Raw genomic sequence first — 27356 nt, forward strand, 5'->3', positions numbered from 1 at the left:
ACTTTTTGCAGGAGCAGAAAAATCTTGACCATGCCGACCGGAAGTCACGTGGATTGTTTGATTAGTTCAAACGAAAAAAAATGAAATTCAGATGCATGCAATCTTTGCAACACATAAACATATTGTATTGTAAGACATTTGGCCGAGATTTAAGTTAAAATTATAAAATAAATATTCATTTCGTTTCATTTCGTTTCGTTTTGCGCTATTTCGTTTGTATCGTCAGGAACATATATATATTGATATATATTAGATATACTGTTCCCAGGTATCGTTTAGTTTTGTTTTGTTCCGTTCCGTTTCGATTTCGTTTCGCACTTTACAGATACCCCATAATGCATGCAACTTTTTTTGCACCGGAACCTTGCCACCAGAGTCATATAATATACAATTATATTATATGTCAATGATTTTGGTCACCAGTTTGGGCTCATCAATAGTGAGACAAATTGAGTCTGTTTCTGTCCCCTACATCAAGCATCCCCTGATTCCCGATTACATAATTTTAGCCTATCAAAATGTTTTGCCGTCTTGCAAAACCAAATGACATACGGACAATTTTACAGAAATCATTTTCTATATCATCTCAGGTAATTTTAAAACTCCACACCTCAAACCATACAATGCTTTGCGTATGATAAAGGTAACGGGTGCCGGAAAAAACGAACCTGGGTCCGTTCGCCCAAAAACACGTTCGCTCCCATTCACGCTCGCCCCTTTTCACGTCCGCCCCCTACACGTTCACACCCTGGTCCGTTCGCACCCTTTTTTATTTTTACTGTGTTAAATAATTTTTCAATCTTTTTTGGTTAGTTTATTGCTATAAATATTTATTTTGTTCATTGTTTCAAAATGACGTGACTTTCTAAAAACGATTTTTGTGTTGAATAATTTTTCAATTGTGTTTTAATTGGTTATTGTATCGGTATAATAATTTTTTTTTCATCGTTTCAAAAAAAGTGATATGTTTTGTGTTGAATATTTTTTTGATTGTGTTTTGGTTAGTGTATTGCTATAAAAAAAAATTCCATTGTTTCAAAATAAAGTGACTTTCTAAAAAGGTTTGTTGTTGAATATTTTTTTAATGTTAAGATACAAAACCGCTATTAAACTCAACAACAACATTTTGAATTTTCATTGTTTTTGGCGAGCCTTCGACTTTTGTCTAAAAAGCGAGACATAGCGATCCTACATTCCGTCGGCGTCCACAAATATTCACTCTGTGGTTAAAGTTTTTGAAATTTTAATAACTTTCTTAAACTATCCTGGATTTCTACCAAACTTGGACAGAAGCTTGTTTATGATCAAAGATAATATTCAAAAGTAAATTTTGTAAAAAAAAAATTCCATTTTTTCCGTATTTTACTTATAAATGGACTTAGTTTTTCTACCAGTTAACATTACATTCACTCTGTGGTTAAAGTTTTTAAAATTTTAACAACTTTCTTAAACTATCCTGGATTTGCACCAAACTTGGACAGAAGCTTGTTTATGATCATAAGATAGTATCCAGAAGTAAATTTTGTAAAAAAAATCCAGTTTATCCGTATTTAACTTATAAATGGACTTAGTTTTTCTTCCAGTTTACATTACATTCACTCTGTGGTTAAGGTTTTTTAAAATTTTAACAACTTTCTTAAACTATCCTAGATTTGTACCAAACTTGGACAGTGGCTTGTTTATGATTAAAAGCTAGTATCTAGAAGGAAATTTTGTTAAAATTTTGTTCCATTTTTTCCGTATTTTACTTATAAATGGACTTAGTTTTTCTTCCAGTTAACATTACATACAGTCTGCAGTTTAAGTTTTTAAAACATTTATTAGATTCATAAACTATCCTGGATTTTTACCAAACTTGGACAGAAGCTACTTACAATCAAAAGATAGTATAGAGAGGAATATTTTTATTAATTTTTTTCCTCATTTTTGTTGAGCCTGCGATTAACAGCATAAGTAGGCGAAACACTGGGTTCCGCAGAACCCTTACAAATTTTTACTCATACCAAGCTAAATTCATGCTAACTACATGCAGAGTTAGTCATCAAAGCTAGTTAAAACAACAATCATGATTTTCAAACACATAACAATAACACCAAGTTTGGCTGTGTAAACAACATATTAACAGTAATCATACATAATTAACATATAATAATTAATCATCAAATCAATTTAAAACAATATTTCATTTAAAAATTCAAGAATTTTTTTTTATGACATCTTATAATTCATCAGGTTTTTGAATAAAAAAAAAAGGGTGCTAATGGACCCAGGGGGCGAACGTGTGGGGTTTCGAATGTGTAGGGTGCGAACATGTATTGGGCTCGAACGGACCCGATACTGGAAAAAACATGATACATTTTGAAGGGATTAAACAGGGGAAAAAGCATTATTGTGTGATTAAAAAGAAATTTAAATGACATTTACATTGAAATGAAATATGAGAAAAAATCTCTTATAAAATATTTTTGGAAAATGAAAAAAAATAGGGATCTAACAACATATATATGAGGCAAGTGCATATACATGTCCTTGTCTCTGAAAAAAAAATGTTTGCCTATATACCTTAATATAACACAAGGTACTAAATTCACATTTTTGAAAAATGACAATTGGTCACAAACTTTCGTTATATTTCGATTCATGGGTTGTCTACCCCACTAAAACTTGTTACGCCGTAAATCTACATTGATTTATCTACACAATGTTGTATGACATGCCTACATTTCTTGTCGGAATCATTTGTAGCAGGCCTCCCAAGTATGCATACCTGTCAAACTCTGAAACTGAAAATGCAGGTCATCACCTGCATTGAAGAAGAAAATGTCAGGTCATAATGCGTACAAACTTTTTCGGTCCAATATTAGTATTGAGAGTTTTTTTTTATTACTATAACATATACATGCACCACTGAGTTTCCTAAAAATAATCACTTTCGTATTTGTTAAGTATATAAATATTTATCATTAATTAAATATCTTTCTAAAGCAATGCTTTTATTCAAACTAGTTTACTTCTTTTTATAAATGAATGTCATAAACCCCAGCTATACATGTAATTAGAAATCAATTATAGCTAATGTGCTCCTATACACAGGAGGAAGATAAATAGAAAGAAGTTAGTGTGTTTCCTTTCAGTGGAGTCAGTGTAATATCTAGAGCATATGGATTTTGATTTATAGCATTTACATTTAAGTGATAACGAAATTATTCTCTCCAAAAGAAATGTATTAAAAGGTTCAAATTGTTTTAAAATGATTTTTACAGGATATTTGATATTTGTAAATGGCAAATCTTTTAATCAGGACATAGAATTGTATGTCAAGCTTGACTGGCTTCAACTTTCTGGGGTACAATTACCAAACAATCCTCAAAATTGTTACTTTTCAATCAAATGTAATGTTTTGATAGCGGTCATTGGTATGGTACAATAAGCAAATTCTAATTTTAATTGTTTACCTTTTCAAAGGAAAAACGCAGAGAAAACCGAAAGTATATTTGATTTCTAAATACCAGAAAGAATACTGCTCAGAAATACGGGTGAAAACAGGTCATTTTCTGAAACCCAGGGTTATTTGAATACCCGGCGGGTTTTTAAAAAATCCTGTGTGAAGGGGTAAATTCTCGGGTGTAACCCACAGAATATGGGTCAGTTGACAGCTATGCAAGTATGTCAACTGTAATTATTTCGTCTTCTCTTAGTCCTTTGGAAATATTTATCTTGCTGTAAAGGGTTAATTTAATATAATTGTCCCTTTGGTATCTTTCCCCTCTCTTATACACATATCGGTTTTAGATTTGGTCAAATCTTATTGCTAAAAATAAATGTTTTTGGAGTTATCTCAATTTTATATGTAGATTCCAGAGAGAGTCTGAATGACATTGATGGAATGGGAAAATTTGAGTCTAAAAATAGAAACTTGTAACTCATTAGACATACCAAAAATATTTATTATTATCTCATAAATTCATAGATATAAAGTTGTTATATATAACATGTATAAATTAAGAAAAATAAAAAAATAAGTAGAAAAAAAAACAATAGATTGTGGTATTCAGATATGTACAAATTTACGAGAAATGATCGATACGATCCAAAGATACAAATTTAGGGGAAATAAAAGCATGCTGCTGTATGTTGCTTGAGGAAAATTCTGAAATAGAAGAAAACATTTCTGGCATTCTCATAATTGTCATCACATGACAGACGAAGTTTATCATTGCCATATTTTTGAAGGATTTTTTTCGGGAAAAGTGGTATAAGGACCCAAGTGGACACTTCTACCTTAAATGCACCCTTCAGAAGCATATAATACAAAATAGAATATTAACCGTACATTCCATTTTAAAACTAAATTATCTGAGTTATATCCCCTTATAATACTTAGTTGAAAAAAATAATTATACAGTTAACTCTCTTTGTCTAAAAACTCGGTTGACTAGAAATTACGGATGAGTTGAGGTTTTCACGTGGTCCCGAACTTAAATATATGTATTTTGACTCCTGATGAGTCGAAATTGGATGAGTCAAAATTTCGGTTGACTCGAACTAAATTTCGGTCCCAATCTTCACAAAGGCATTCAAAATTTATTATTTATCTCGAACTAATACACAAATGTTAAAACATGACCTTGGGGATTTAAATGGATTGAAGAGTCAATCTGACAATACACGTGTAATTAAACTTCCTGTCACTGACCACTGTATTGATTTATGACATTCTTTTTCCACGAGTGTTTTAAAATACCTAAGATTGTCTTTGATCACCATGATAAATAATTAGTGATACACTGTTGGAATAGGATCCCAGTTACAGGATACTAGTCCAGTAGCCACGAATGAAGTCCCTTAATAAATCTACCATCTTTTAAATGGGTTATTGTACCGGGATGAAAATTATGTAAAGATGCTTAAATTTGTAGTATATCTAAAGGGTATTCATTAATTTTTCAACTTCTGTTAAATTTTAAGTGGTTCTGAAATGTATACAAATGGTATAGGGTGGATGATTATCTGAATAAATGGTCCAAATTTTATTTTCGATTTTAACCAGGAAGTTAATAAAATGACCCTATTAATACTCAAAACAGTATCGGTCTCTTAAATGCCAGTCATGAACTTTCAAGAATTCTCTGAGAAACCATGAAGGGGTCTACTAGTATGAGAAATTAATTGAAATTTTGCAGACTAATAATATGGAATAAAAAATCTGTCCCTCAATTTTGATAAAATTGCATTGAAGTAATGGGGGAAATAATTGGGTCCTCGTTCCTGTCAAGGGTAAGGTACACCTGAAGGAATTAAGCAACAAAAATATTTGAAATACTTTAAAAACAATTAACCTTAATCATACACTAATGAGCTTGGTTGTGTATGAAGTAGGGATTAAGACTTTCGTTGGTGATCAACTCAAAACTACTCAATGGGAGTCTTTAATCTTTTTGTATTTTCTCTTGCCGAAAAGGATTGAAATTAATAGAAAATGAAAAGAAATCTAAATTTTCTAAAATCTCTTGTATACAAGAAAGAACAATTTTGTCAACTTTAAATAACACTAAGATTGATTGTAAATTACTCTCTCGGCTAAAAACCACAGGAAAAAATAATAACTGTAAAAAGAAATAGATAAGAGACGAAAACATAAAATGTTATATTGATCCCTTACCCATATTCATCCAGTCTTAATTTTTGCCTTACTAAACTAAGCAAGTGTTGTGTCCCTTTGTCTGTCAAACTTCCGCTTTTCGCTTCAGTTTAACTACGGGTATCTCGAAATATTTCTCTGGTCCGGCTGACTTCGAGATAACGAGAGTTGACTGTATTTTAATTTTTTGTCTAAATTGTAGCTTATTCCCCTTTTAATAGATATTATAGGTTACAAAATCATTATCCACAATGAACATCAAAAAAAAGATTCATCATATCATTGTCACTGTATTTTTGTGAAAACCCTTATCCTACATCCATTTGTATTTGAATCTGTGGGAATATTATATCTAGTAACCAAACCACATCATCATCTCTCAGTAATCATGATAATGGTGTTTGAATCTTTCAAGTGATAACTCATAACTTCAATCTACATCATCACCTCTCAGTAATGTTATTTGAATTTTACAGGTGAAAAATAATCACAATCATTCCCATCATCAACATCCTGTCCACCATCCACCACATAAAGTCACAGTACTGGGAGCAGGTGGTGCTGTATCTCAACCATTGTCTCTTCTACTGAAAAGTTCCTCCAAAGTCGGCAAGCTATGTTTGTACGATATTGATCACACACCAGGTGTTGCTGCAGACTTGAGTCACATAGATACAAAAACTGTTGTAACTGGTTACCTAGGCACTGAACAGCTGGGGCCCTGTCTTACAAAATCTGATGTTGTACTAATAACAGCAGGAATCCCTAGAAAACCAGGTAAATTAAATGATTATGCAATAATCAGCAAAACACTACATAAAAAACTAATCTTAAAGCTTAGCAACAAAACTATACCAAAAACTGGGAATGAAGTAATTAGTTCCTGCTCCATTATTCATTGTAGTCATTTCATGTCATGGATTTTTCTAGCATTCCACAGAGTCCATTATTCGGACCCCTTCCCAATGCCAGAACCCCTAAATTTTTCCCAATTTTGGAAGGAAAAATTCCCAGACCATCTCAAAATTTCAAACAAAAATAAATCCAGAAATTATGCTAACCGAAACTACGCTCTTCACTTTGAAGGTGAAAAAGGCAGTAATTTCTTATCACATGCGCCCTTTAAAAAGTCTGGTATTTTGATACTAAAATAAAATATTTTTAAAAATGTTTCTGTTATTGTTATTTTCACCAAAAGGATCATTTCTAATGAACTATACACACTAAAAACTCACATCTGGTATATTTGTTGTTTTCCCCAATTTGATTGAAAATCTCGCAAAAATTTCCCAAAACTGCCCAGGGTCCTGTTTCTCTACATATCCTTGTTTGATAATCAGAAACAGATTGTTTTCTCTTTTAAATAGGTATGACTGAGGATGAACAGTTCAACACAAATGCTGGAATTGTCAGAGATTTAGTGTCAGCCATTGGAGATTTCTGTCCAAAAGCAATGATCTGTATCATTACCAACCCTGTAAGTACAATAAATGTAACATGATGTAAGTCAAGAGCTGAAAACAGGAATTCAAAGTTATAGTAGTAACAGCATGTACCAATTTTTATTCAGAAATCAACATTTATTTCATCATTTATACTAATTATTATTTGACACTGAACGTCAACCAATCAACAATCAATCAATCACCATTACTCTCCTTATGAGAGGAGCAGCCTAGTGTGCAAGAAATCATTGGTTTTTGCTTCAAGCAAGATTTATAAAACAGATTTTAGTTTTATATCAATGTAGCATTGTTTGCACTTATCATTGAAGTTGAAAAATACTGATAAATCTCATATAAATCTATGAAGGACCCTCTTGGTTACTTAGTTTTAAGAAATTTTGAAATGGGATAGTGAAATAATATGGAAAAGGTAGGCACTTCTCAGGTGAAACAAGCAATATTGTATCACCTTAACATATCAATTTGATATATCAATAAAAAGAGATGTGGGAGTATAAATGAGTGGTGTAGCTACTATTGATGCACTTGTATGCGCAAACAAAAAAGAAAGAAAAAAAATGTTGAAAGATTTTTTTATTAAAGAATGATTGAGAAAGAGGGAGAGAGAATCGATAAATACAATTTATTTGTTGATACCTTTTGTACTAATAATAATACACTGACTTCCATATTTCACCATCAGTTACATCAGTTTTTAGACCTTCTTCTAAACGTACTTAGAGATCGATTGGTTAATTCAGAGGAAAGGTTTCTTGCCCAGCTACAAATTCCACAAGATATTAAAGAGTGAAAACGCAAAGATCAGTTGTTTACATCATGTACATGAATATATCAAGCCTATGAGCCTCTCGAGATCCAAAGATGGGCTGCTCGTTGGAATATTTATCCCTCAAAGATACCAGATCAACTATGGGAAACATTGGAAATGACAAAACAAAGAATTGTAATAAGTACTGTATTCTTCAAATACTTCTTACGATGCCACCAACAGCTGCAATTGCAACTAAAACGGGTTAAAACCTATCTCAGATCCATAATGGGACAAAAATGGCTATCTTCTCTAACACTATTGCACTTTCATGCTGATTTGTTATTGACATATTTGATTATACCAAACAAAGAAAAATGTTGCTTGCATAAATGAAACCAGTAAATTGTTGTTATTTGCAAATCACTTATCAGTGAACAAGTTAAAAACCAGATGTTGACCCCTAGACGTCTTATATTATTTTTTTGTGTTGTTGGTTGCTGTCTTATATACCCCACATCTTAGTTAATTCACATTAAAAAAATTGGAGGCTACAAATTTCAAAAATTTGTTTCACATTGGTATGTGATTATGTTCTTTATCCAAGATGAAGTAAGAAGGTCAACTGTTCTATCTTAATGATTTTGTCATTTTTGAAATTAGGTGTCAATGAAAGATTGTTGATTGTCTCTGCAGCTTTTATTCACAACTTTCTTGCTCGGGCCGGTTTAGAGCTTGATATATATAATTTAGACAGTTGTCCATTGTTGAAGGACGTTTGTTAATATCAATAAACTGTTTATGCCCCTGTCGCAGTGGAGGGGGCTTGAATGTTACCCTTGTCTGTCTGTACATCTGTACGTCCTTAAGTATGTCCCAAAATTAGTTTCTATCCTCTAATTTTAGTGTGCCTCAACCAAATGTTATGAAACTTATACACAATGCTTATTACCACAAAACACAGATCAAGTTTGAATTTGGGTGGCGTCACTTTTACCGTTCTAGAGTTATGCCCCTTTACAGAGGGAAAAATTGCTGAATTTTCGTTTTCATTTTCATACTTTAGTTTGCCTCAACCAAATGTTATGAAACTTATACACAATGCCTATTACCACAAAACTCAGAATAAGTTTGAATAAGGTGGCATCACTTATACTGTTCTAGAGTTATGCTCCTTTATATATGGTAAAATTACTGAATTTTTCGTTTCCGTTCTCTTACTTCAGTTTGCCTAAACCAAATGTTATGAGACTTATACACAATGCTCATAACCTCAAAACTCAGATCTAGCTCAAATTTTGGTGGCATCACTTTTACAGTTCTCTAATTATGTCCCGTTATAACGTTACATGCAAGCAGGGGTGTCATATGTGTCCCATAGACACATTCTTTATTTAAATATAACAAATACCAAGTTTTAAATAATTTTTTTTTAAACAAGTAGTGAATATTTAAAGAGACTGCCAAGTAATTTTTTCGTCAACATCAAAATTCTTAAAAGTACAAACTAAAATTTAAACAAAAACTAATTTTAAAACATTTAAGATGCAATGATTTCTTAACAACAAAGATATGAAGAAAAATAATTAAAGGACAATTCTCATTCTTGATTGCTATATAAAATAATATTACCTTGAAACGATGAATTGACATGTTTTAGGTAAATTCAACATTGCCTCTTGCTGCTGAAGTTTTAAAGAAGAAGGGTGTATTTGATGAGAGACGTTTGTTTGGAATAACATCATTAAACTTAACCAGGGCAAAAGCATTTGTGGCAGAAGCAGTGGTAATGACTTTTTAGCTAACCTGGCATGAAGTGTTGTAACCTGGCTTACTATGGTTCTTTGATTACAAAGAACTTGCAATTTATAAAATAAAATTCTTTGTTAAACAAATCAAAAGTTTAAAACATAACAAAACATGTCTACCTATATACACATCACTGCTCAGGAAGATTTTTTTCAGTAAATTAAGATAATAAAAGTAAATTTATGCAGTTAATCTATTTGGAGATCACTTTTGTTAATAGACTTTTGCAGTGAACCTAGGCCTAGTAAAGAAGAGATATTTTTACCACGTACATATGCAGTTTGGGTCAAAATATCAGTTTTTAAAAAGTAAATAATCAAAGAGTTATTTTGTTTGTCATATTTGTATAGGTTTAAATATCATACAAAATCATTGTGAATGTATTTAAAAAAAATGTTTGAATTATTAATGTTGAGAGGTAGATAATATATAAATTTAGGTCCATATGGATGTTTATACATGAGCTTAATTTTCAGGGATGCAATGTCGCCAAACTAGTGGTACCAGTTGTCGGAGGAAATAGTGGTATTACTATTGTACCTTTAATATCACAAACTATACCTCCTGTAGATTTATCACAGGTAAGTACCAGTAATTATTGTCACTTAGTTCATCTGATTGATATCTATGGAAACTATGAAGCTGATGTCAATAACTTAAATTTTCACGGATGGAGTGTGTCTGAATTACTGTAAATTCAGAAATTATTGCGATGTTTTTATTATTGCGAAAAATGCGAAAGGGTTATAATCGCAATAATTTAAACTCGCATTTTGAAATTTTGTATATGAATTAAACAGGATTTTTCTCAATATCGCAAAAATTTAAATCGTATTTTAGTCTAAAATGACAAAATCGCAATTATAAATGCACGCAATAATTTCTGAATTTACAGACATCTTTTTTGGACAAAGTCCCACACATTGTCACTCTTCCTGCTGAAGGTCTGTGGTTCTCTCTGGGCATTCCAGCTACTTCCGCCAACAAAAACTGGTTGACACAAAATAGCCAAAAGTGCTTTAAGTGGTGTTAAACAACACCAATCAATCAATCCATCTAACATGTACACAAACTTATTGCCTCCAAACCACTGTCAGTTGAATCTTCAGTACCTGTAATGATTTCTTAAAAACGTTTGATTTGGGGAAGATGCTTGCCATCTGTCCATAAATCTTAAAGGCTTAAAAGTTTTCTTGATTTCAAATTCTCTTTCTACTTTTCTGTGACATCTGAGTGTTAACTCCTGTTAGTATTTATAATTACTTGGCATTATTTTTATCATTGCTGTGTTTACAATCTGATAGAACCTGTACCATCTTGACCTCTGTCTGTCAGTCAGTCCGTTCACCCCTACGTCCAACCGTGCCATGAAAAACATACAATTAAGAGCCTTCTGAAATTTATCAGACTTCATTTAAACATGCTTGACCATGTGAAGTGTTTTCAGATTCATCCCTCATCAACTTCCTGTTTACTGATTTCTTAAAGCTGGGCTATCATTAGTGAGCAGTAGCTGACAGTTTTACTTGTCTTTTCAGGAAAGCAGAAAGAAAATAATACATAAACTACAAACTGCGGATACAGAGATTTTAGAGACAAAGGCTGGGACTGTAAGTAAACTTTAAAAATACTTGTATCACTTCACAATTAGTTTCCCTGAGCTTGAGGTGTATACTCTTATATTTTTACAGTTATGATGTACTTTCTTGAGGCAATCTCTCTGATGTGTGCCACTTCATTGTCATACTTTAGACCAGTTTGTTTAATGAAATATCTATGCAGTCCACCCAATTACGCACCCTATTCATACATAATTTCCTGTCAAGTTATCTAACAAATATACTGGTGCCTGTATGTATATATTGTATGTGTATTTTAAAGGGATTTTGTTTGATGATTTATGATAGTATTTGTTAGATTTCTTTGACAGATATAATATGTAATATGTTGATATAACCCTGCAGCTGTGTTCTTCAATGGACAGATGTAGCTTGATTGACATTAAGCATAGAATTTCCCTTAAGGGCATACGATACAGCTTTTGCTCCGTCTTGAAAGCCTTACTGTGAGACGAACCATATCCTTTTACTTTCAAAGTACTTTTATTCATGGGTATCAATTTTCATGGTGTGATCAAAAGTTACATGTTCATGGGTTCTAAATTTGTAGATTTTACTTTTCTGAAGAAAAAAAATAGTGTGAAGAATTTGAAACCATCCCAAAACAAAGATTTTTGAGAATAGTCATATGTTGTTTTATAATAATTTGTTGGACAATGCAAAATAAGGTGTTCATTTTCACTTACTTCATCGTATTTCATTACTGAAAACATTCATCATTTTTTTTATGAAATAATTGCTTTTGGAAAAAACTGATTTATCTATGTTTACAAATTGTCTCGATCAAAGGAAATTGCAAAGTAAACATTTCAATTGTTGCACACGTGTAATCATAAGTTATGACACTGATTAACCCGAGATCGATTGATCAACAGATTACCAATCATCAAAGGTGTTAATTGGGCAATAAACATGTCACTTAAAGAAAACGGTTACATAAAAATGTGACATATGTACTTTGAATTGTGGAATTAATTCTTATGAAATAGAAAAGCAAGCCCAATATAATTTTTTTTTTTTCGTATGAAAATTATGGAGGTAAAATGAACACTCCATGGTCGCATATCATCACCGGAAGTCTGACTTTCATCGATTAAAACTATTTTTTCATGAGAGTTATAGGTTTAGGATTTTAAAAGATTAAATGGGTAAAATCCTGTCTGAAGTTGTAAAAATAGTTCATAGTGCATTTCTGATAGTTGATGTATTCTCTATATTATATGCCCATATCCATGTAGTCAAAATTACATGGGGATCTTTCCATGTTTTGATTTTAAATTAGACAAAAGTTATTATATTCGTTGGAAACTTAAATTAGTGGATAAAGCATTCCACGAAAACCACGAAAATTGGTACCCCACGAATAAAAGTACTTTCACAATATTTCCATTATGTGAAAGGAATTGTTGTATTTGAAGTACAGAAGACACAATTGTACAATCTACAAGAATAAAAGTTGCCACAGCAGTTGTGTATGGAAGCTTATCATTATAAATTCTCTATGAATTAGAACTCCATGAGATGAACCAACAACATTGTGGTTACTTTCAAAACAGTCTCCTGAAGTGGATACTTTGGTATGCAGGGTTGTCAATTAATGGAAACTACTTCAAAGTTTATGAATGTTACAAATTTTGCTATCAGTTATATTTTATAGTTAAAACAGTATGTTAAACTTCTGGTTTCATCTAGGGTTTGGTGCTGTCAGTGTTCAAAAGTGCTTGTATGATTTGAATTATACTTTCTGCTTTCTCTGAATTATCTATATTAAAGAAGAATCCTGCCCAATACAATCTAGACCTTGTTTTATGCAGGGTAGAAATGAATGAAAATGCAGTCAAACAATTTTTTTCATACAAGGTGAACTTTTGAAAAACTTGTAGATCTACAAAAATATCACTAAAATCTCCTAAAAAATGTTCTAATTGTATTAAAAGGTATTTTTGCAACACTTTGCTAATATAGAAATAGGAGTATAATGTAAATATTAAAAAAAAGAAGACTAAAGTGTTATATATATATTCTTTTAAATTGGATAACAGTATTTTATTTAAAGCTTAAATTTAACAGGGTTCAGCAACTTTGTCTATGGCACATGCTGCCTCCAAGTTTACACTTTCCCTGTTAGCAGCTATAGATGGAGAGGAGGGACAGGTAGAAAGTGCATATGTAAAGTCAGATGAAACAACAGCAGCTTACCTGTCAACACCACTGTTACTAGGGGTAAGTATTGGGGAATGTATATTCTGATGAAACACCAGCAGCTTACTTGTCAACACCATTGTTACTGGGGTAAGTATTGGGGATGTAAAGTCAGACGAAACAACAGCAGCTTACCTTTCAACACCACTGTTACTGGGGGTAGGTATTGGGGAAAGTAAAGTCAGAGGAAACAACAGCAGCTTACCTTTCAACACCAATGTTACTGGGGGTAAGTATTGGGAAATGTTAAGTCAGAGGAAACAACAGCAGCTATCTTGTCAACACCATTGTTACTGGGGGTAAGTATTGGGGAATGTTAAGTCAGAGGAAACAACAGCAGCTTACTTGTTGACACCACTGTCACTTGGGGTAAGTATTAGGAAATGTTAAGTCAGAGGAAACAACAGCAGCTTACCTGTCAACACCACTGTTACTGGGGGTAAGTATTGGGAATGTAAATTCAGAGGAAACAACAGCAGCTTTCTTGTCAACACCACTGTTACTGGGGGTAAGTATTGGGGAATGTTAAGTCAGAGGAAACAACAGCAGCTTACTTGTTGACACCACTGTCACTTGTGGTAAGTATTAGGGAATGTTAAGTCAGAGGAAACAACAGCAGCTTACCTGTCAACACCACTGTTACTTGGGGTAAGTATAGGGGAATGTAGAGTCAGAGGAAACAACAGCAGCTTACCTTTCAATACCACTGTTACTGGGGGTAAGTATTGGGAATGTAAGGTCAGAGGAAACAATAGCAGCTTACTTGTTAACACCACTGTTACTGGGAGTAAGTATTGGTGAATGTAAAGTCAATGGAAACAACAGCAGCTTACTTGTCAACACCACTGTTACTAGGGGTAAGTATTGGGAATGTAAAGTCAGAGGAAACAACAGCAGCTTACTTGTCAACACCATTGTTACTGGGGCTAAGAATTGGGGAATGTAAAGTCAGAGTAAACAACAGCAGCTTACTTGTCAACACCACTGTTACTGGGGGTAAGTATTGGGGAATATAAAGTCTGATGAATCTAAAGCAGTTTGCATTACAACATCACAGTTACTGGGAGTAAATGTAGGGTAAGATAAAGTCTGATGAAACTAAAGCAGCTTAAATTACAACACCACTGTAACAGGGAGTAAGTATGTGTGGAATTTAACATCAGATGATAAATGCAGCTTACTTGACAACACCACTATTACTAGGAGTATAAGTATATGGGGAATTTAATGTCTGATAATAAATGCAGCTTACTTGACAACACCACTGATACTAGGAGTAAGTTTATGGGATTTTAACATCACTGTTACTGGGAGTAAGTATATAGTCACCACAATGTAAAATTGGCATCCGGTTTTTGATCAAATATTTTTGAATTATCCATTGTGTTCTTTTGAGATGACGTTTTTGACTTTGCAGAACCTAAAATGATCTAAAAAAACACTACTGACCTACAATTTATTGTGATTGTACTGTATAATCCTTACCTTCACATTTTTCGAAACTGTTTTCTATTGTAAACCTACCATCTTGGTTTCTGTGAGGATCCTTTACTGTCAATTCAGAAATGATTGCATGGTTTTCATTATTTGGATTAATGGGAATGGGTGAGTATCGCAATAATAGTAATTCGCATTCTGATATCTGTTACATATATCTATATGCAGATTTTCTTGAAATAGCAATAATTAATTTGCAATTCAGCTATTCTTCAAACATTGCAATAATACTTAAATGCACACAATAATTTTTGAATTAACTGTATTTACATGACATACGTTACTCTCTGGTAATATTTGTGTCATTTATGTGATACAGTTTTCCACCCTTTTTAATAGCCTATCGTCTGCAATAGAATATTTCTCTTGACTTACCCTCTAATTGAACAAAAGTTTTGAGTGGTCTGAAAAATTTGTAAATAAACTGAACGTGAAACTCCACGGCAAACCTTTCTGGTGAAAACAATGTTGAATACCATCATAAAAAATAGTCTTTGATAATGTGAAGGTAAGGATTATGCAGTGCAATCACAATAAATGGTAGGACAGTAGTGTTTTTATTTTACTGTTAGTAAGTAATACTGCATAGCGTGTGTATAATTTCTAATGAGACACACACAGCTTATATGACAAAACCTGTGTAACTATAGTGTTTATAAGTTCTAAGGAAACACAAGGAGCTTATATGACAACACTTGCATTACTAGGAATAAGTATAAAGTTTTGATAAAAGTCTGATGAAACAAAAGCAGCCTAGATGACCATACCACTGTTACTGGGAGTAAAAATATATGCATGTGGTTGATACATTAGAAACAAAATCATCAAACAGCATTGTTTTACTGCCTTTCCTTTAAAAAAATCAAATAAAAGATATACATTTTTGTTTTATATGAAACTTTTATAATTTAGTTTTGATTAGAAAATCTGAAAGTTCTTTTTCAATATCCACTAAAGGATTTCATTGAAAGCTTTAATAAGGACAAACTTTAAAAAAAAAGGGAAGATTTTTGTATTGCAAGGAAGAGGTTTAAAACATGAAAAAAAATTTCATTTAAAGGACAAATTTTAAAGTAGAAATGCTTTTTTTCAGGATGAAGGAATAGTAAAAAATCTTGGTTTGTCGAATTTGGATGAGTTTGAGACAGAACTGGTGAAGGCAGCCATACCTGAATTAACCAGAAATATTCAGAAAGGAATAGATTATGCTAATAAATCATAATTGAACCAAATAGAATACTGTTTAATGTATGATATATCATAACTATGCAGTGGTTGTGCCTTATTGTGCCATTATCTGTGATGTTTTTTCGGTAAACAAAATATATTCACTTATGCTTTTTTTTTTAAGATGTACAGTTGGGAAAGTTATTTAATTTTATAAATAAACTGAATTAGCCATAATCATTAGTAAATAAACTGAATTAGCAATAATCAGAGTAGATATGAAAATGATAAAGTTTACAGGATCAAGTAGTCCTATCTCCCAAAATTTTGACTGGGCTATCAGATTTTTCAGGGACAAAATTTTGAAATGAGATTTTTAGTTCATTTCATAAAGCAGGTATTATAAAAGATTTTTCAGGGATTATTATATGTAGCTGACTACCACTGGAAAAGTTTTATGCTGGGTTGCTCTAAACAACGAATTATTTTATTGTTTCTAAGGAATACTTTACTTCCTAAAACATAATTGACACTTATAACTAGGTAAATAAATACTTGCAACTGCTGGTATATTTAAGGACTTGACAATGTCAAAAGTTTCCTGTGCAATATTCCAAATGAATTCAGACACTTTTTTTTATTTATAATTTGTAAATACACACAGATTCTTCTTTCCCTCTGACTAAAATCTGGCAAATTTCATCAAAATGATAAAGGAAACTGTGATGTATTTAAGAGCAAATAAGTATTTAATTGGTTTTTCTAAAATATTGTAAGGTGTACATGTTGTCTACTTTCAATGTACTATTCAATTATACTTCAATTGAATTTTCATTGCTGTCCTCTTTTGTTGATGGTTTATACATGAGACCTCTCCAACTTCAAATCATCGAACTCTGGACCATAAATATGACAACTGTAATTAATCTTTATAACATTTACTGTGATATCATTTAACTATGTGGAAGATACATGTAGAATTTAACGTTTATCATTTGCTTCCAACAAAACAACTAAAAAGTAGTATTATATGTTTTTGCATATATAAATAATCCATGAATAATAATGAATTATGCAATCCAAGAACAGCTACAGAAGTATCGTATATTTTGTACTTTTACTTTCATTGTGACATATTTATCGAGTCAAGATAGTGCAAAATCTAAATATAAACACTATCTGATAACTTTCAGGTTGGTCTTTTTTTCAAGAAGTTTTTTTGGTGCATTTATTTGATTTCATGTTTTTGTAACACATTTTGTATCATGACAGCTACTTTACCTCTTATACAGTGATTTACTTTGTTTTATTATTGTTTATACTTATTCAATCCATGTTGTATCAAATACTGGTATAAAATATCTTGATTTATATATTTAAACAAGATATGTAATCAGATTTTTGTTTTTGTGGTGCATTTAGCATTGATATGTGTCTTGAAACCTTTTAAAAAGGGGAACTTGGTGAGTGGAAAGGGGGATGGGGAGCTCATTTGCAAAAAATTAACTGCAATCAATGTGAATGTGGTTCGAAATAAATGTGGAAAAACATGAAAGTAAGACAGCAGAAAATTGGGGATAAAATTGGAGCAAAAATGTCATTGTATTCTATATTCTAATCATGAAGAAAAGTGGTAATTGATGTATATTAGATTTTTTAAGTGATCTGTTTCTTCAAATAAAGGTTTTGTTTGGACTAATTTTAAAGATTATAGTTCTATACATTTCTGAATAAGTGCCAAAAACAATGGACCTTTTTTTTGCAGAGTGGTGCATTTATTTTATTTGTTATAGTACCACTAAAATTAGTCTTTAGTGATGTATACATTGAGAAAATCAAAAATACCTGTCTTTTAATGCCTAAATTTTTGCAAACATTTTGTCTCAATATTTTTTTTATATCATTAATAATTTTACAAAACAATTCCTTTTCTAATGCCTTTATATGATCTACTGGTATATGCTTTTGAAAAAAAAAACATCCATCATTATTCTCTGCCAAACAATTCTTTAAAAGACAGTTTTTGACTGAATAGATTTTGTCAGAACATGTGTTAACTTTGAACATACCGGTAGTTCAGGTGTACATTTGGTATTCACTTCTGTTTGTAAAATAAGCATGTGTTATAAGATCTAGAGAAGGTCTCATGATTTATATTGCATAATTCTTCAGTTTTAGTTTTAAACTAAAAAAAATTACCAACCATGCAACCCCCACCATTTCTTTTGAGCCTGCACTCCTGTTGTTAAGGTGGTATGGGTTCGACTGCAAAATAGCAGAACACAATAGGTTTAGATTTTTAATTAAGTCAACAAATTTCAATGCAGGGCTACAATCTAATAAAGATGAATTTTCATTTAAATGCACAAATTTATGTGATTTATAGTTATAATAAATCGTTGTTTTTTTTACAAAAGTGGAATATTTTTGCCCGATTTAAATTTTTTTAATGTCGCACATTAAGGGGAGGTAACTCAGAAATAGTACACTTTAAAATGGAATCTTATAAGAAATATTTCTGTTTTTTGTTATAGTGGGAAAAACATATGGTGACCCCATTTTTGTGGAGCCTGCGAATTTTATTTTGCGAAAGGGAGACATACAGATCCAACATTTAGGTTCAGTCTGTGTAAAAGTTGTTTTAGACATCAATAACTTTGTCAAACGTACATGGAATTTTTATGAAATTTGGACAGAAGCTTGGTTGTTACCAAAAGACAGTAATCAGAGAAAAATTATGAAAATATATTTTTCATTTTTCTGTATTTTACTGATAAATGGATTTAGTTAATTTTACATTTAACAAAAAGATACAGTCTGGGGTTAAAGTTTTTTTACATATCAATTTCTTTATCAAACCTTCATAGAACTTTATGAAACTTTGGGAGAAGCTTTTTAATGATTAAGAGATACTGTTTGAAGCAAAATTTTGAAAATATATTGTTTTTATTTTGAGTATTTTCTGATAGATGGACTTAGTTTTCTACAGTTTACATTTACAGACAGTCTGGGATTAAACTTTTCACATGATAAATTTGTAAACTTTCATGGATTGTTATGACACCTGGATAGATGATAATCTTCAAGACCATGAAATAGCATCTAAAGAAAAAGTTTGCATTTTCTTTTAAACTCTGTAAATTTACTGATAAATGGACTCACTTTTTAAGTCAAAATTACATTTTTACACGGACAGTAGCAATCGCAGGTTAGACACAGGGTGTCACAGAACCCCTCATGAATTTTTTCTTTTAATATTCTGAAAGCATATTAGAACTATCGTTTAGGTTTTCTTCAATTCTTCACATTTTATGCTTTTTTTCATTATAATCCATACAAAATGTGTCATTTTGTCACCATCTGTAGCTTGAAAACAAACACATGGCACTTTTATTATATCGTTGAACATATCACAATATATACTACATTTGACAAAGTATTTTTATACTCCCTTTCCACCTTAAGCAGATTTTTTATGCATACAGTGATTGGTTTTAGCCTTTATCCAATCATTGCAGTTTATATAATGACCAACATTTAAAAACTAATATCAATGTCCTTTTATTTTATTAGGCTCAAGAGACAGTTAGGTGTATGAGACCACATTTGTAAGTTAGGTGTATGAGACCACATTTGTAGTCATAGATTCTGTATGTTTTGCATATCAAAATACTTTAAGATATTGATGAAAATTGATTTAAATAAAATTTTCAAGGCTATATACAAGTAATGTTGTCATAATGGCATCATTAGTATCAAACTAGTACAATAAAATTAGACACATCTGACCAACTAAAATACTTTTTCCTGTAAAATGGTTCTGTAATTACAAAATGGAACTTTTCCCATTTGGAGACATTCTCTTTTTATAATCATAGACTGTTTTTGAATTTCATTTGCCTGAAAGAATGATGTTTTAATCATTTGTTGTTTTGTGCTGCATTTGTCAGGGTAAATTTAAAGCTACTTGATGGAAGAAATATTGTTTCTGATTTTGCTCAAATGATTGAAAAAAATGTATACCAAAAAACTATTTTCTCCATAATAGTTTGTTATTGTGAAAGTGAATGATTATTGAAAGAAATATTTATTTTCTATTATATAGGCAATTATTGGTGCAAGAAGTATTTATATATTTTATTATTTTATAAAGTGGTGATATTAGTATTTTTGGGAATGGACTGCCATATTAAATATGGTTTTTGTACTGTTGTTTGTTAATTTTTATCTGATGACAGGTTTTCAAAAGCAGAGGATAACATCTAACCCTTTGTAACAGAAAACATTGAAATATCACTAAACAATCCTGTTGTAAGTCCTATCACTTTCGATTTTATCTGGGACATAAAATGTCAGTATAATAGTTACAAATTTTATTTACATTACTTATACAATTAGAGTCCAGTCACTAACATCTAGTACCTCTATCATAATTTTTTACTGGTGACTTATCAGTTCATATGTCATTTCAAAGGTCTTGGTTGACAACCTTAAAACATCCCACATGCACAGTCGACAATAACTCAAAAAAACATTTATTTTTAAAATTTTGATGTGTACTATTTAATGATTTAAACTGATCAAACAGAGTTATGAGGAAGAATGACTGAAATAGATACAACATAAGTTTTAAACTTCACTATCATGAATTGGTTGATCTATTCAATGTGTTTATGTATGTCTCAACTCACTTGCGACATGCTTTCGTGGTTTTGGATCTGTATCACTATAGTCTTCTGATCTAAAAATTAGCCGATTGTGTCCTATTCCTGATTTTGACATTCCGATATTCTGACTTTTTTCGGTTTTGCCTTGAAGCTTACCCTGTTGACGCAACAGGTCTTGTTGCTATTCGAGTTCATGCAATTCCCTCAGGGTTTTTTTTTACTTTGATTGTATGCTCTAAATGTCTTTATGAGATTTGAACATGGGTAAACTACTGAGTACTGTTGCCTCAACTGCTCAAAATTTCTACAATACGTGTTGCCTTGTAGGTACAGATTATGTGTTTGTAGCTCTTTTCGTCGTTTTCGTTTAGATATTCGCCCTTATCAATAGCATGAGTCAGCCCTTCAAACATTTTCTTCAAGAAGGAAATATATTCATTAATTTGAAATGTCTTCCCAAATTGCATAACAGCAAATTTCAATCAATATCCGTATTTTCATGCAAGTATCTAAGTAATGGATATTGGGCTGGTGATACCCTCAGGGACTAGCTATCTACCAGCAGAGGTATATACCCAGTGGTTAAGTAAAACATTAACGGTACCAATTTTAATACACCAGATTGCGCATTTAGACAATAAATGTCTCCAGTGATGCTTGAGGCCAAAGTGTTTGAAAAACCACATACTCAACAAACTTTGAAGAGCTGATCAAACCAAAAGGAGCTAGAGTATAGCCAAATCTTGGTTAGGAATCAGAGCATTGCATGAGGAAGATATATTCCATGATCTTAAATGATTCTGACAAATGTGATAACAGCAATTTTCAATCAAACAATATTCGTATTTTCATGCAAGTATCTAAGTAATGGATATTGGGATGGTGATACCCTCTGGAACTAATAGTCCACCAGCAGAGATATCAACCCAGTGGTATGAATAAGAACATGATTAAATTCTCTAAAATGATCATCATTCACGAATATCATGATTACCAGTATTTATCAGACTCTTGATGGTGTTTTTACAATGATTAACAATTCTTAGAATATAGCAAAGTACTCTCGACCAATGAAATTGTAGGATTGGATGCCTCTTAATTGTGAAGAATGAATGTAAATCATGTTCTTAGTAAGGGATTGTACTATTATTTGGGTCTATTTACAGTTCAAAACAAAGAGTTTCTATAAATGAGTTACAACTGCCCCGAAGCACATTTATCAGATTGAAAGGATTTATCACAAAGTGATTGAAACTGACTAAAAGTTGAATTGTGAAACAAACAAAAATCTCAAAATAAGTTGAAGCAGAGACATATAATAAATTGTATTATATGTCTCTGGTTGAAGTTTACTGGTGCAGTAAAATTGGAACCGTGAATTTTATTATGAAAATATTAATAACTTCAAATTACTATAAAATTAAACAATCAATACCAAAGCAATGCAAAAAAAAAGAAGAAAAAAAATCTTTCAGATAAAAAATAAACTAAATCTTTAGCTTTCCAAAACTTTGCTTACTTGATCAGCGGTTGGGGAGAATAGTTATTTCCAATACATGTTTTCCGATAAAAAAACAGGAATTTAATTTTGAACATATTAAAAACTTTTAAGGGCATTATTTTTGAACATTTCCCTGACATAATGAAACAGTATTTGATGTAAAAAGCCGGACCAATTTATTGGCTGTGAAATAAAATTTAGTTGTAACTCAAATGTATTAATTGATATAAACTGTAAATAAAAAAAAGGAGAATTCCTTACTAAAATATTACATGATTTACATTCATACTCACAATCAGGAAACATACAATTCCTACCATTTCTTTCTACTGTTGTGTCACCTAGTATCTATAACGCATTTTTTTTTTAAATATTTCCCAAATGATAAGATAGTCCTCACATCACTAAAACTAATCCATAAATGACATGCAGAAAAAGGAAGTCATGCATCAATTATAAACATTGCACTGACAATGAAACTAATTTTTGAATAGATCATTTGAGCCTTGAGCACTTTACAATATTCTAAGTTTGTAAGAGAATGATAATCCCTTACTTCATGATAAGTACTCGCTAAAGCTCGTACTTATTCATGAAGAAAGGGATTATCATTCTCTTACATATACATAGGTTATTTACTTTAGTAATCACCTGTGATTGTGGGTGTATTCAATGGTTTAATTAAATCTTATTAGCATTGCTCAGGATTAATTGATAAGATGATCTCTTTTTTTAGGGCTAAATCCTGTTTATTTTTTTATATAAATGTGCTGTTCTCTCTTGTTTTAAAGTCGATTGTGAAGAGTTTTCTTACTTATCCTTGTATCCCTCTAGTTTGTTTGGTGCTCTTTGCACTGTAGTGAACTCATTATGTTTTGATATTCCATACTCCATACTCCATAGATGATCTTACTAGTGAAATATATACTGTTTTCTTGTTTTCCTGAGAGCAGTACAGTATGTTCCTTCTCAGAAAGCAAAACATTATGTTTGCCTTTATTGATGTTTTTGATCTGTTGGTGGTCCATCTAAGACAATCCTCTGAAATTTGAGCCTAGGTATGGGTTATTTTGACCTTGGATAACGTATCAATTCAGACTGTTAAATCTTTTGGCTTTTGTTTTTTAAGGCTGAAGATAAAGCATATGTTTAACCTCATTCCCCAGCTTTTCCCATACATATATTTGTAAGGATTTTTTCAGATCTACTCAATTCTTCCAAGTTTTTTAGCTGTCTTTATGGCTCTATGTAACAGTCGTGTGGATGATTTTGTGAAATAAGTGAGGTCTATATGATATAAGAAAGAGTAGTGGCCTTAGTACTTTCTTTGAGAAACTCGGAGATTCAACCGGTATTTCCTCTGTCTCGAGTATATTTAGCAAGTTGTTAACTTATTCTCGATTTCCATACTTTCCCATTTAGAACAGTAGTTTCTAGTGTTCAACCCTGTCGAAAGCTTTGAAGAAATCAATAATTACAATGTCAGTAAAAGGCAAATGCTTTCGTGAAGTCATTTAAGTTTATTCTTTATTGGGTTTCGCATGCACGAATATGTAGATCTAAAACAATGATTTAGTGATGTAAGTTTCCCATGCCTTTCGGCCTTTCGAAATGATTCAAGATATGTAAAAAGATTGTGCAGATACCAAGGAGGTATATAATGCGTTCAAGAAGTTTACATGGTACATTAACGCTAACTCGACTATAATTTTCATACAGGAGATATTTGCATATGATGTCAAGTCTTCTGGTAGTATCCAAGAATATGTTAATTATTGAAAGCTTATGACAAAGCCTGGTGTTACTGCGATTGTGCATTCTTTAAGTGTTCTGTCATCACGGTATACTATCGGAAGTCCATTACTAGGGCTAGTATCTATCTAATCAAAACACTTTTGATTAACTTTTCTAAACTGTTTTCTGTAATAGTTAGTTTCAGTATATATTGATATTGATATTCCTTGTGTACTTTAGATTCGGTAATATTCCTGGTGTATTATTGAGGCTTTTCATTTAAGTAATATAATTCTTTTATTAATTAGTTTACCATTATTCTTTAAGGAGGATCTTTTAATATTGTTGGTTTTGCTTTATTTGTTGTTTTTGCAGCCAGAAAGTCCTTTGGTGATTGCCCCAATTTTCTTTTAAATAAGTATAAAATAAGTAAATATAGCATTTCTTAGGTTTGCTACATCGATAGTATGGTCCGTTACTATAAATCGCTTTCCTCGACTCTGTGAACCCTCCATTATTCATTTTTCTTTTGCGGTTAGAATTTGGCTTGTGTAACTGAGCTTTTGCCCATTTTATTGAAATGTCCTCTTTTACTACATTTGTGACATATCTTCTCAGCTTTCATGTCGATCCGTCCCAAGTCGATCTGGCCCCATATTTAAAGTCGATTCGGCCCCAACATAAAAAATGTTTATAAGGAATAAAAATAAAGATAAATATGAATTGTAAATTTTATATTGATATAAAAGGAGGACTGTAAAAAAGATGGCCTTTGACGAATATTTGAATATTTAATTTTCATAAGATGAGACATTTATTTGAATATTTGTTTAAATTTATATTAAGATTTTATATAGAAATGTAATATTATTTTAATATAAAATATTTTAATTCAAATCAATTTATCACCTTAATTGAATGCGGATGATTATGCAGTATAAAACAATTATGTTGATTATGCTTATATTACAATTCAATTCAATTCAATTCAATATTTTATTTACGTCTCACCTTATATATAAAATTACACAATACATTTATAAAAGATCCATTTTGTATAAATAAGCCAATCTGTACAGATTTATGAGAGACGATAACAACATGTATGTACATTAATAAATATTAAACATGAATGGTAAAATTATACAACATAATTATTCAATTATTATTTACAATATAAAACTTCTCGGCGTCTTTTCAGAATAAAATTACCGGTTTTGGCACATAATCTTATAATATCATGTTTCTAAAATAAAAATACCATTTTCTGACAATCTGTGAAACTATTAATATGTTCATCAATTTTAAGAGATTCAATAAAAAGAACTTGTCTAAGATCATTATAAACAGGACAATGTAAAATAACATGATATTCATCTTCAACAGTATTAAAACAATTAAAACAACATCTCTCTTGCAGTGGCAAATTTTCATACCTTCCAGTTTCCAGCCTAATAGGAGCCACCCCACATCTAAATTTTGCAAAGGCACTTCTTTCACTAAAAATCATCAACAGTTTGCAGTAGTTTTCAACAACATAGTCCTGCTTAAAAATAGTATTACAAGTTTTCAAGACTATTGGGTATGCATAATTATAATAAAAACATATATAACAGAATTTAGTACCACCAACATTAATCAGCAATAAGTAGGATTTTTTTTCAATTCACTGTGATCTTAACAAGTCTTTCAACTGGTGTAATAAACAAATATAAGTTACATACACAACTTATCACAACTGTACAAGCTGATCCCCAAGCCGATACATACAAACTTTGTTTTTGTTTAAAGCAGGAACATATATATTGACGTTATCGATACTTTTTTCAAATTCTGTTTATCCTGATTCAAATAAGTCACCAAATCCTCCGAAGTTAATATAAATTATTCGTTATTTTTATTATGAGGCCGGATCGACGTGGGGACGGATCGACTTTAGACCGGATCGACTTGGGGCCGGAACGACCTGATACCTCTTATCGGATGCGAATCCAGGATTTTTAAAAAGCGGGAGGGCCCGCGGGCTCCCAAACTAGACAAAATTTGTAGTGGAACAGTTAAAAAGTCTGGATTAACCATAAATGAAGCTCCATAAGGGGGGGAGGGGCACCCTCCCTTTTGGTTATTGTACAATCTCAGACAAAATGTCTTGTATTGCCACATCTACAGCATTCTACGAACTTCTTGTATGTAGTGCTATTCTCTATGTCGATAGTCGGCTTACTTTTTCTATTACTACATTGCCAATTTCTCCATCTTGTGGACGATTTTCAAACTTTACTACATGTTTGTCTACAATTTCACTAGCTCGAGCATTGTCCATCAAGCTTTTAATTCAAGTTAAGTCTTTTTCACGGAGTAACCTTCTCCTTAATTTTGAAGATTTACATCTGTCCAATACTTTGTTCTGCATTTTTATACGCCCGTTTATGGGACCGACGTATTATGGTATACCGTTGTCCGTCTGCTGTCCGTCTGTCCGTCCGTCCGTCGTCCACATGTCGGACAATAACTCAAAACGGCTTTAACCAATTTGCATGAAACTTTGATGAATTATTTATATCTATTGACGTGAAATCCCTTTCGTTTTTTATAAATTTTAGATTTTACGTTTCCGAGTTATGGGGGTTTTATTCATTAAAAAACGAGGATTTTCCAGTTTTCGGATAATAACTCAAAAATGCTTTCTGAAAGTTTGGTGAATCGTTTATATCTATTGACGTAAGCTCCCTTTCGATTTTTATAAATTTTAGATTTTACTTTTCCGAGTTATGGGATTTTATTCATAAAAAGGGGTGATTTTCCAGTTTTCAGACAATATCTTTAAAGTGCTTTGAGCAGTTTTCGTGAAACTTTCGTGACTGGTTTATATCTATTAAGATAACCTCCCTTTAGTTTTTTTTAAATTCTGATATGACATTGAGAAGTTATTGAACTTTATTCCTTGAAAAAGCGACGAGCGTATCATGTGCTCATGGCGCAGCTGTTTATTAAACATATGCCTTTCAAACATGACGTGTTTTCTTGGTACGAAATATTCATCTATCAATGGCGGTTTCAACATTTTTATCGCTGTTTTATAAAGTCACACCCAGCTGAAAGTAGAAATAATGCTCTTGTCTATGTTTTATCTTCGTTTCCATCTTTTGGAGGACGTGTTTTTTTCAAAAAACGACATTCTCATAGGAACCAACTGTGCTACATTCCTTGTGGACTCTTTTATATGAGACTGACTTCATAAAGAAGCTTCTTATGAAGAATGATAAGAAGCTATCATTATCCTTTAACTTCACTTTCCGCTATAT

General features: G+C 31.7%; 1 protein-coding gene across 1 annotated transcript; it reads left to right on the forward strand.

Moving 5' to 3' along the window:
- Nucleotides 1-483: 483 nt before the first annotated feature.
- Nucleotides 484-20356, forward strand: LOC127710829 (malate dehydrogenase, mitochondrial-like). The gene is made up of 8 exons (XM_052216791.1): nt 484-590; nt 6118-6418; nt 7009-7118; nt 9516-9641; nt 10141-10245; nt 11203-11274; nt 13354-13506; nt 16076-20356. Exons 1-8 carry the CDS (start codon nt 519-521, stop codon nt 16202-16204), a joined length of 1068 nt encoding a protein of 355 aa, XP_052072751.1. The 5' UTR covers nt 484-518; the 3' UTR covers nt 16205-20356.
- Nucleotides 20357-27356: the final 7000 nt, after the last annotated feature.

Source organism: Mytilus californianus, unplaced genomic scaffold, assembly GCF_021869535.1.
Source record: "Mytilus californianus isolate M0D057914Y unplaced genomic scaffold, xbMytCali1.0.p SCAF_8, whole genome shotgun sequence".
Lineage (NCBI taxonomy): Eukaryota > Metazoa > Mollusca > Bivalvia > Mytilida > Mytilidae > Mytilus > Mytilus californianus.

What these genes read in the sequence shown, in the direction of transcription:
- LOC127710829 (XM_052216791.1), top strand. Translation starts at nt 519, where the DNA reads ATGTTTTGCCGTCTTGCAAAACCAAATGACATACGGACAATTTTACAG. An exon ending in AGGAATCCCTAGAAAACCAG is followed by an intron (nt 6,419 to 7,008) that starts GTAAATTAAATG and finishes TCTTTTAAATAG; the next exon opens with GTATGACTGAGGATGAACAG. An exon ending in TAGAGACAAAGGCTGGGACT is followed by an intron (nt 11,275 to 13,353) that starts GTAAGTAAACTT and finishes TAAATTTAACAG; the next exon opens with GGTTCAGCAACTTTGTCTAT.